This window comes from Rhopalosiphum padi, chromosome 2 (assembly GCF_020882245.1).
Source record: "Rhopalosiphum padi isolate XX-2018 chromosome 2, ASM2088224v1, whole genome shotgun sequence".
NCBI classification, from domain to species: domain Eukaryota; kingdom Metazoa; phylum Arthropoda; class Insecta; order Hemiptera; family Aphididae; genus Rhopalosiphum; species Rhopalosiphum padi.
In genome coordinates, this window is record NC_083598.1 from 30,431,269 (window position 1) to 30,443,890 (window position 12,622).

Consider the following 12,622-nt stretch of genomic DNA (forward strand, 5'->3'; position numbering starts at 1 on the left):
TTGCTGAATTACATTAATTTCACTAAATTTACATTATTTTAATATTATATGATATTATTATACTAATACATATTTGTTTGTTGTCACCACCTTTTTTTCCTGTTTAATCAACAACAGTTGAAAATTTGTGTGAACATATCTACTCCACTGTGCCATCGTTTATTAATATATACAAAGTGAGCTGCTATAGCATAATATTTAATACTCAAAAGGGCGATTGCAGGTTATGCAGCATCATCTCATAAAATGTACACAAATAAAAATATTAAGTTTAGTCACCGGTCTAGAGTCGTTTACCGGTCCTGTTCACGACACGGTGTCGCACGCACCCGTTGGCCTGTGTTAGCCGCCTACATTATAATGTCATTAGTAAGTTATTTTAAAACAAACGTCATCCAGACAAAGATCTATAAAAACAAAAATTACACTCAGATGCGAGAAAAAAATATAATTTTTTCAAACACTTTCATTGTTAAAAATATTTATAATATTTATATATACACATTAATAATTTTTTTAGTTATTAAAATATAGATAAAAATTGTTTTGAATTAGTCAAATTTCCTATGATCATTTAATTTTTTCGAGAACAAAACATTCAAATATGTACATATTTTCAAAACATTAATATTAAAAACTATATAAAACATAAATAAAATTTTCTGTAACTATTAGAACCGCAACATAATTTCATATTATATATCTAGTTGTTCCAAATTAATAAAAAATAAATTACTAATTATTATATTATACTACTTATAAGTTAAAATGTTTTATGTTGTACGTGTATATTCAGATCTAAGATGTGTTGAATATTTTATAATTTAAAGACATCAAAAGCTGTAATACATCCATTGTATATTTAGCTTTAAAAAATAACATTATAATATAGTAATCTTATTAGTTTGTGCTTTAATTTGCATTTATAATATTAATCTTTGAACTCGTAATTATTCCTTCTTAGAAATTGTTTGCGAACTGTATAAATTATATTTTTACACACATTTAATGCAATACACCTTAACCTTGTAAAAATATTTCAAGCAAGAATGCGAAAAGTCGGATGTATATATTATATATATATATACCATATATAATATATACCTTAATAAATAATAGTCAATTGCGGCGTGTAAAATTTTAGTTAAAATCTTAAGTTTCCAATTTTATTTATTTATATAGGTATATTGACTATAGTAATCAAATTAATTGAATTAATCATGGTAAAAATATTTACAGTTAGTGCGATTTCCGTATAGTTTATATTCGAATTACAATGTACCATCCGTGCGTCTGTTTGTATCCCTGGTTCGAGCTATAAAAACCAATAAGATGCAATAATAATAATAAATAAAAAAAAAAATGTTTTATTCCTATAAAATTTAAAATCAATATTTTGATCATATAGTTAATAGTTATAGATGTCAATTATGAATAGAACGTCGTATGGTTGTAATATATATACACTTGTCCTCAAATAATAATTAGACAATGAACCTCGACCATACCTTAGACAAAGATAAAATGAGAGGAAAGAAAAAAATCAAACTCGGAAGCTCGACGACAATAACCACGACCTACAGGCGGATTGGCCTACAATGAATACTGCGAGTAATCGAATTTTGTGGCCATTGTCATGGCGAAAATATTAACCACCGGAGGAGAGTGTGTCACTGTCGGCTATGGCAATATAAATTAAATAGGTACTACCTGACATATACCTATATTCCATAATATAGAACACACTGTGCGGATGAATATACAGATTTTTTTTTGCCATGCATATTGTAATAAAATTATAATATCGCAACGTTGTTCATATGATCGAGATCTATTGTTTCGGGTCAATGGGTTTCGCGCCGTCGGGAACGGTCATCGTGTTTATTATTATTGTTATTATTATTACTACCTATATAAATAAAGAATCCTAGGCAAACGAAAAAAAAAACATAATCTGATTTACTGAAATAATTTGATGTTTTTTTTGATTGTTTTTAATTTTTTTATATTTTTGTTTTTAGTACGCCAATGATGGACTTGCTTGTGCAGATTACTACTGCCCACAAATTATCGCCAGGCAGTCATGCGGTGCACGCCATCGGTGATCGCGGTGTCTTACCGTATAAACCCAGTACTCCTATCGGTTAGTACCCTCCATATTTACCACCTATATCTATAATGATATGTGGAATTAATAATTTATTTGTAAAAATATCGTAAACACACAAAAAATCAATTGATATTTGTGGTCGATTGCAAATTAATTTTTGTGGTGCACTTTACCCTTGGTTCAAATTAGTTCAAATTAATCAATAGGTAGATTATGATTATGAAAAAAATGTGCTTAGAACTTATTTATACGCCATGTTATTTGATAACGATAACTTATATAATAATAATTATAATAATACCAATAAACTACTAAAAATATTAAATAATACAAAAAGTGTAATTTTCATATTATAATGTTACCAATAGTGTCGATGTGAGTATAAATATTTACTACATTCAGTTCGAGGACATTTAGTCTTGATGTATTTCTCTGTGTCGACTTGTATTTTTATTTAAAATGTATATTTTTTTTAATAACGTTTGACACTTGATTCGGTAAAACCATATAGCTCTAAATAAATTAAATATAATTGAAAATTAAAATAATTTAAAATTCTACTGATGATCACAATGATCACATGTTGTAATTATCAGATCAATTAGATTTAGAAGTTCCATGTTTAAAGAATTTATTTATATTAGATCCATAATAACGTCGAACTTGTAGAATTGTAATTGACAGAATATTGAATTTATTAAACTCTCAAAGGACATAAAATTAAATTAAAAATTTTAAGTGAGATAACTTTTAATAGCAGAACATTTTTGTCAAATAAAAGTTTCATTTTAAATCTGTCACCTTTTTTAAAACAGAAAAAACTTCTTAATCCTTCTATTAATCATCGTTTATACTGAAATATTACCAGACAGATTACCCTTTATAAAAACATAATATTATGTGCAATATGCCTCGAGAGTCGAGAATAATATTATCAGGAAAATGCAACGAATGCGTTTTCTAAATTGCTATATGTGACCTTTAACATCTTTTAATCGTATTCTCTCCCTCTCTTTTACAGGTGCCCTAGATACATGGACAGTAAACATCGTTCCTAAAAACTTAAGTAAGAATGGCAGGTATCAAAGCCAGTCTATTATGAAATGCATATCAAAACCGTTCGAACAAACGTTTCGTCTTCAAGTAATTTTTTTTTAATTTTTTTTGTTTTTATATATTTATTTCAAATTATAAACCTTTTTCCATATTTATAGGTACATTTACCAAGAAATCAGTTATACGTATCCCGAATAAGTCCAAAAACACCACTAAACAACATTCTTAAGCAAGTATGTTTCGAGAAAAATCTTGATTCCACCAAGTATACATTAAGAAAACCAGGTATGTTTTTATTAGGTTATTTTATCATTATTTTATTATTATAAGTACATATAGGTCCATGTTTGTCAATTGTAGTGTTGAATTCCTAGAAAAATCATACTTAATGAATACATTTTTAAAATTTAAACCATAAAACTAACGCCAATAAAAACTTTTGTACAGGTACTAATTTACTATTGAAATATTAATTTATAAAATATTGTTCATGAGCTTAACTATTTTTCAAATTGAAACAAAAAACCAATATTTGTCATAATATGACGTAATGGTAATGGCCAATATATAGTTTATTTTATGACCTTTTAGTGAATAACTTTACCGATTACTAATTGTAACTAGTAGGTAGTAAGCAGTATACCTACTGCTACTTCACACATAACGCAATCTTAGTAATTACGACTGCATGAAACCAATAATTGCTATTTAATGTTCAACTATTTTTTTTAGTATTAATACATTAATAACCAGTTAATTAATCAATATTATAATAAATACAAAATATATCGTAAAATAATCTATTATTCTATTATTTTTATTTATATTTTATCATATGGCTTATTAGAAATGTATGATTAAAAATAATAAATAATATATAAACTATGTAGGTGTGTACTTATGACTGAACTGTGATAAGATGTTAATAATATGTGTATACTGTAACAAGTTAACTTGAAAATTAACACAAAATTAGTTAGTCGTTACAGAATTTAAAAAATTTATAACGTCATATTGACACTGACACTTTTAGCATATCACAAATAATAAATATTATTACACATTGTACACTATTATTATTATGACTCCTGTATAATTAAGTTTTAAAAGCTATTATCAATATATATCAACACTTTTCATATTTTTGGTTAAAATGTAATACCTGAATTTAAAATTTTAAATATTTAACTTATAAGTTATAATTATTATTATATATATTAACTACCTTATAAACTAAATGTTTTTTTTCTGTACATTTTTATAAGAAAATTGTATGATTAACGAAACCATTTATATTTCAATAAATATTAAAGACTTGCATCAGCGTATTATTTATGGTAATCTGACTATACTCGTATATAAATCATTTTGTTTTCAAATCAAGTCACCTTTTTTTACATTTTTCAATATCCAAACACTTCAAGAAACAGCTTTCGCATTATTTTCCACGAATCTTCTTTGCCGATGCTACTATTATTGAACTTCATTGAGATTCTATTCGACGCGCACAAAATTGTTTCTTAACATATTATATTTGCACCTGAATTCCATGCATTTCGTTGTCAAGTACTTCTATGTTATCTTATCTATCAATGTAAACTCGTAAAAATAATTAAACAACAGATACACTGTTTTTTCCATACATAGTATCATGAACAATAACTAACAATTCACACATTTTTTGTTGTTTTTTTTTTTAAGACAAATTGAACGAGCCCTTGGACTTGAGTAAAACATTAGTTGAGTATAAACTACAACAATTGTCTCTGGTGTTGAATACTAATCGCACTCTCATCGGCGGCCTATCCTCAGATGACATTATGTCCCGGGCCCCTAAAAAATTTTCGGTAACGTATAAAACATTTTATTATAATTTATTTATTTAATAAAATGGAAATTATTTCACTCGCCTTTATAAATAATTTTTATAAAATATCTAAATACCTACAAATTCGATATATTTTTATAATTATAATTAAATATAACAACTGAATTACCTGATCTTCTTTACAGAATAAATATTTTGAAAAAAAATAGTAAAAATTAAAAGAACTATATTTTTAATACAACACTTAAATAATTATATCCTAGTACCTACCTAGCTATAATATATAACTTATTAATACATTTTGTTAGTTTGACTTGAAAAAATTATACTTACATTTAAAACTTAAATGTATGAATATGTTAACAGTGTGATGATAGTTTGAGTAGTGGTAGTTTGGGTGGTAGAAGTTTGAGTCCCACTAGATCAGATGAATCCTCAGACACTCCACGTCGCCCACTAATGGTCAAAGTATTACCATCTAGACCAGTCCGAAAGAGAAGACTAGCACCAAAACCACCATCGGTAAGAAAATTTACACGTTTAATTTAAATCTAGTCAATTTATACGTTTTTGATGAAAAACCAATACAAAAAAAAATTCTAGCAACAACGAAATTCTCCAGAACAAACAATAATATCACATTCGCGAAATAGTTCTGATAGTAGTGGATACCACGAATCATCAGTCCTTAGCGATGCAAACGATTGCAGGTAAAATAAAAAATATCTTAATTTAATATTTATAACAATATTAATTAAAATATATCTTAAAATTCAAATATCAATATTTTTTAAAAACAATTCAAATTCATATAAATCTTATGGTGCTCTGTATTGATTTACTTTTTTTTTTGTTACGATTAGTGTTGGAATGACGAGGACTGGAAATTGTTCTCCTACCAAAACGTCTGGCCCAACCATGTCGCGTTCAATGACCAATCTTCAAGCTTGCGGACAAAATCAGAACCAGTTCTCTGAAATACCTTTTATGTCTAACAACATAGGTCAATCAAAACACTCGGTATCGACTACATCACTTATATCAATTCAAAGTGAGTACATAACGATTTGTTTTCACCATAAACAATGTATAAATTAAAATAATAATGATTTAAATATATTCTAATATTTTTTTAATTATAAATATAATATTAAAAAATATATATATTAATAATTATCAATTTTATAATTTGATGTGTTATTTTAATATTCACCTAAGACCTAACTATCGTAAAAATATATTATAAATAAGTTTTTCATATTCTTAGGTCGTAAAAAGAAAGCTGCACCCCTTCCACCTCTACTAAATAAACCTAAACTTGCACCACCGCAAGAAGAACCTGAAAGTGAACCAGAAATACAGAGAAAATCACAAACACTGCCTGTTACTACAAAAATGTATATAGCAGATCCACAAGAAAAATCAAAAACTGTTTCCAGAATAGAACTGAACAATAATGTAGTTGAACCTAATCTATCCCCAGCAACATCCTCGTTGTCATCACTTAGTCGATCAGATGTAGATAGAGGTATGTTACCCATAACACCAACTGTCCTAAAATATTCCAAAATGCCCTTAAGCTTTTTATCTAGTGATTCAGCTCATAAATATAAATCTTCAGTAACACTAAACAATGTAGATAATAACCCATGTTACAATAGTCAATTCAAAACTGAGTCTTGGAATACATTTTTGAAACATCTAAATGATGTTTTAGCTTGTAAAAATGAAGAGTATGTTTAAAAACCCTGCTACTGTAATACTATGTATATAATATTATTATTCTTTACATGATTTAAATCCTAGCTTGCTTAGCTTAACTATGTATATTAAAACCCTATCTAGATTTGACTGAACCCACATCTCCCACATCCTCGATTGTAATAGGTTGTAAATACTTATCAAAATTGGAAGTGAAATCGAAAAGACCGGCGCCTAAACCACCTATGCGATCTTCGACTATAAACCAATCAGAGGCATCCAATCCACTTGGAGATTTGACAACAGTACCTCGATTATCTTCAGGTGCTTTACTAAACTTCTTCTTTCATTTTTCTATGCTTGATATGCTTATTTAAATTAAGGTGTTGGAAGAAATTTAAATATTAAAACCACATAGATAATTTAAACGTGGTATGATATAGGTTCCACTGCCGACGAAGACGAATTGCGTATGGATGATGAAGAAATCGATCGTATATTTGGAGATGCAACTAGTGGTTACGATACACCATCTATCGTTACTATTAAAGAAAACAACACAGACGTTACAGATATTGATTGGGAATACAAATTACCTGATCCTCCTTCAGCATTTAGGGATGACCATTCTCCTACAATGACGATGTTCGATACAGTAACCATCGGTAACCTTAAAGATGTCGTATTTCAAGAGGAACCTACTATTAATCCAATAAAAGTTAAAGAAGATAGCATCACAGCTGAAGAGTCTGTAAAAAAAATAATTGGAGACGAATACCATTGTTTCCCTCAAGACTCGGGGATTGGATCAGATGATTCATCATTACCGTCGAGTTGTGAAGAAAAAATACATGCAGATGAAAAACCTGTTAAAATTGTAGAACCAAAAGAATCTAAACTAAACAATTTTAAAATTGTGGCTTATGATGAAGATTGCTCTAGACCAACAGAGATATTCTGTGATGAGTCGGTTAAAACATGGAAGACAACACAAATAGCTCGAGAATCAAATCCCGCGTACAAAACGCAAACGACGAACTTGGTTAATAGGCACAAATCGTTCAGTATGGATAGAACTAACTTGTCTGTAACAGTCAAACGAAGTACGTCACATATAAGTCTTTTAAGTGGTAATATAAAACCATCGAATCGGCTGGCCAAACACTATATTGGACGAACTTATTCCTCTGAAAGACTTAATTACGATGACAAGTCTCCAGTGAAAAGATCATTCAGTGTAGATAACATAACAGAAGGTTAGTTAAATATCAAAAAATTTTTTTATCTAAATTTAAAATGACTTTTACCGATTTTATTATAGATGCGCGAGAAAATTGCCAAGACGACAATGAAATCGAAATAATACCAAAAAAAATTGAACCTACATTAGAACAATCTTCTCCCTTACACTCACTTCAGGTATTTTTTTCATTTCAACATTTTTACTAAGCTATTTACACACACACCCACACACACTCACACACACACACAGGTATATAACAAACATTACAGTTAAATTTATACTAAAACAACTTCTAATCATTATTATATTCCAGATATTAAAAACGATCCTTCCTCAAATTGAAGATCATAAAGAAAACACAATAAATAACAATTTAAGGTAAAAAAAATTTTATTGTTGATCTTAAACTCAGCTTTAATTTTTCAGTGAGTAAACCTCATTATTTAGAACTTGGATTTATAAGCAAAAAAAGGAACTAATTGAAGCGATATGTTTTATAATTATTTGACGTATGATATACTTAATAAAAATTATTTAAAAAAACAAACATTACTTTTAAACAATAAATCAATTCTGAATTTTGAATTATTTACTATAAGAAACACTCAAATAATTAAAATCTAACAAACTTTTAATAATGTATATTATTTAATGCAATATGTTTTTAATAATGTCTACTAAAAACAACAATTTCAATTTTAGTAATCTTGAATAATTATCTAAAGAGAGATGTAACTATATCAACGCACTATTTATTTTTTCTTTACAGATAGTCTAACCCACGCTCTATGTATTTCAATTCGTATGTTAATCTTAAGTATAAGTTTGTAAAATATTACAATTTAAAAATGCTCATGCATCATTGAAACATTTTAATATTGTAATTAATGTTTGATGATAGAAAGTTAACACACAATAATATGTTTCGCTGAACACAAATTTGCAAATGTGGGTGGGTCAGTTAGAGAATACAAATACTATGCTGACATCCTTTTGAATTGAATTTGTTGATTTACTTCACGCTAAATATGCATATTGCATGCGTATGCTATAATAAACAAACATGCAAATGCATATAATTTTGTCTCTACTCATTGTAATACATAGTTTTACATATTTTATTATTTACATTTTATTGAAATATGTAAGAAAATTCGTCTGTGGATATACAACATTATTTGTCTTAAAAATTTAATTACACTGGTATTTAAAATATAATTTTAAATGCAATTACTTCTTTTAAAGTAGTTTTACCATTTATTCTATGTATTTATTATCAATCAGTCATTTTTAAAAATTATTGAGACCAAGTTAACGATTGACATTACTAATTTATGCCATCATTCTGTGAGGCTGAGTACTTATAATTTGTCGAATAAAATCCTATATTTTTATAATATACACTACAAGGTTAATTAAATTAGGTTAATTTTTATTTGTCTATTTAATAAATGTATAATATAATATGTATATATACTATATATTCCATGTCGCATATTTACTCATTCAATTATAAATTATTTTATAGTTTTGATGAAGTTTCTAACATTCCAAATACATCGCTTTCGGAAACAACATTAAAAAAAAGCAACGAAGGTCCGTTGATTGAGAAGGTACTCGAAACGAATGAGTCAAAACCAAAAATAGAAACAATGGAATTCAATGATTTACAAACGCGGGTGGCTTTTCTAAAACCTGTGACAGTAGAAATGCCAGCTACCGTAAAACATGTTCAATCCATAAATAAACTTCATGAAGAGCCTAGTAAAATTAATAATATAAATATGCAATGTGAATTTCGTAATAACAAACCGGAAATTCAAATACCAGTCAATAAAGACGAAAAAGTTAAAAGGTATTTGTACACGGGTCCCCCAAAAATCAGTCTATCCACGTGGAACGAACGTCCTAAAAGGCAGGTCAGCATCAAAACTGATCGAGACTACGTTATTGGCATTAGACAAAGGTTACAACGAAAGGCCGATGATAATGCGAACAAGTCGTTAGATGAAGACCTCTGCAACAAGCCTGTGTCCAGGGTACCGATAGTGAAGTCTGTCGAACTGAAAAAACCTTATGCTGAACAATTACAAACGGCTAGCCCGGTTCTGGATTTGTCCGAAGCGATCAAAGTTGAAGCAAAGCTCAGTAATGAACTGAAGAAACCTTACGTTGAACAATTGCAAGCGGTTAGCCCGGTTCTAGCCCTGTCCGAAGCGATTAAAGCTCAAGCCAAACTCAGTAATGGCTACAGTTACCATGGCAGTACGATCATGTTGACCGGTGAAAATGACGACAACGTAATATTAAGACCGTTGGATAAGAAATCATCCACTGACAGTTCGTATACTTTTGGTAAACTAATGGGCCGGCAAAGAAAACCTAGGGAAATTTCAACGAACGTCGACCCCAGGGAAAATCTACTCGAGTCAATTAGATGCTTCGGGGGCAGAGACAACCTAAGAAAAATTAGAGCATAGTTCCAATAGACTTATTACTAAAAACACTAACATTTTACTCAATTATTATCAAACGATATAATATTATAATTATATGTTATGAGCCCTTGTGCAATAGACAGTTTTGTTTGTTTTGTACTAAAGCCACAAAGACGTTACATAAAGGTCAATTATTTTTAAAGATTTCTATAATCTGTGGCTTATTATTTGATCTATAAATTAATGATTGCAGTTTATTAAATAGCAGCATGTCCAAATTCAAAAATATTGTTTTGATTATTTATCACTCACTCGTGTAATTTGTTCTTGTTCCTTGATTTTTTATAAAAATATGTCAGATCAAAATCACGAAACCAAAATGTGTACTCTGGTTCCAATTATTGCAATTTCATTTTGTTAGAGATTGCCAATTTTAAATTAAATAACTGCATTATAAACTACTTGGCGCTCAACAAAACTTTTCGTTTGCAATCAGTTTTGTTTTCTGTGTTTCTGTTGTAAACGAAACACTGACTAACGCCTACTGATGCTCATTATAGGTGTAATATATTTTCTAATTTAGTTGTCCTGTTTATTATTTTTTCTTTCGTGTTTATACAAAGTTATAGACTCGATAATAATATTATAGTCATAATCATAACCAAATATTTGTGACAATTTGTATTTTCATTATATATTTTATTCATTTGCTCAATATTTCTAAAATTTTAGATATCGTTTAAATTGATAATTTTGGAGTTGTTTTCGTTAACCAAAATGATATTTTAAATAATATTATGTTACGTATCTACGTTATTATCATTTATCATAAATTATTCACTATAATAGTCGTTTATTAGATAGATTATTATTGTTACGACCAAGGTGGATATATGGATATATATATATATATATATCCACCTTGGTTACGACCTATAGGAGCTAATATAATAGTGCTCATTGTTATTTATATTGTATGTAGTATGTATTTCATTTTTTTTTTTACGTATTTGTTTTACAGAATACTCTTTAATACATTATTTATACTGATACTAATACAAATATTGGAATTTAATTAAAGGGAAAATATTAAAACACCCAAAGTTTATAGACTAAAATTATGTACATTTTTATTATTATTTTATGTTTGATTGTTTTGTGTTATGTAAATAAAATAATGTATACTGTTATTTAATGTTATTGTTTTGATAAATTGTAACCATAAGTCCATAATGAATTATTATGAATATATAATAACAATATACTTTACCAATGTTTATTCTTAAATATTGGTGAAAATCTAAATTAATACAAGACTCGCCATTGTAAAACTATTCAGTTATATAGCTATTGGCTATAAAGTAAAAGTATTAAAACAAATATTTATCAATATTAAAAGTATAAGTATATTGTTTTATAAAATTAAAAACATAATAAAGAAGAAATTTATTTACAAAAACATAAATTTACCTACACACATATGAAAATAATAAATTCTTCAGAATATTTTTATTATATTTGTTGGTTCAATCATAATTGTATTATACGTTATTATTACTATATATTATATATTTATTATACTATATTTGTATTATATTAATACGTTATTTAAAATTTACGCCAGAGTTATAATTTAATTTAAATTTAATTTCAGAGCAAAAATTACATTTGTAGAGTAAAATGTGTATTATATTAGTTACATGCATATAAAATAATTTAGTACTTTCCAAAAAAGCTAAATCAAATTATTTTAAACCTATATGTATTCATTTAACCTCCTGAGGCCCAATGTCCGATATAATGGACAATTATTATAATTGCTTTAGCGCCCAAGCTTAATCTTATTTTTGTATTTCTATAAAACGTCAATTTTAAATTTTCATCAAACCAAAATTCAATAAAAAAAAAAACAAAAAGGTTGTTTTCTGAATAATAAATGTTTAATGAACCAATATTTTTGATAAATATAAACTGTAATTGTAATAGTCTGATCAAAATGAATTGGAATTGAATAATTTTGTTTGCGCATTTTAAGAGTAACTGTTACATGGTTTTAATAATATAAACCATATATAGTTTACATTATTTAAAATCGATTATACTTACCAATCAGACTATGACAACTAGCGACAGGTCAAAATGTTTACACACCATATATTCTTTGTCAGACTAAGGTCGTGTTTAAAGTTGTAGAAAAAATAAAGTTCAATAATTTGGAGATCACACTCGTCGGTGTAACCAGTGGC

The 12,622-nt window shown here is 27.6% G+C and overlaps 1 protein-coding gene across 4 annotated transcripts in view; it reads left to right on the forward strand.

The window, feature by feature from the left end:
• LOC132919883 (cordon-bleu protein-like 1) overlaps nt 1–11,566 on the forward strand; it is an 86,790-nt gene extending 75,224 nt beyond the window's left edge. For 2 of the 4 annotated variants that reach the window (XM_060981790.1, XM_060981792.1), the window contains 13 exons: nt 2,022–2,143; nt 3,132–3,253; nt 3,325–3,451; nt 4,868–5,013; nt 5,361–5,516; nt 5,598–5,704; nt 5,858–6,045; nt 6,262–6,522; nt 6,840–7,019; nt 7,139–7,951; nt 8,017–8,114; nt 8,252–8,316; nt 9,467–11,566. In XM_060981790.1, coding sequence (XP_060837773.1) covers nt 2,022–2,143; nt 3,132–3,253; nt 3,325–3,451; nt 4,868–5,013; nt 5,361–5,516; nt 5,598–5,704; nt 5,858–6,045; nt 6,262–6,522; nt 6,840–7,019; nt 7,139–7,951; nt 8,017–8,114; nt 8,252–8,316; nt 9,467–10,418 — 3,337 coding nt within the window. In that variant the 3' untranslated portion in view covers nt 10,419–11,566. The remainder of the gene's footprint in view (nt 1–2,021; nt 2,144–3,131; nt 3,254–3,324; nt 3,452–4,867; nt 5,014–5,360; nt 5,517–5,597; nt 5,705–5,857; nt 6,046–6,261; nt 6,523–6,839; nt 7,020–7,138; nt 7,952–8,016; nt 8,115–8,251; nt 8,317–9,466) is intronic. The other 2 variants (XM_060981791.1, XM_060981793.1) reach the window with 2 other exon arrangements.
• The last annotated feature ends 1,056 nt before the right edge of the window (nt 11,567–12,622 follow it).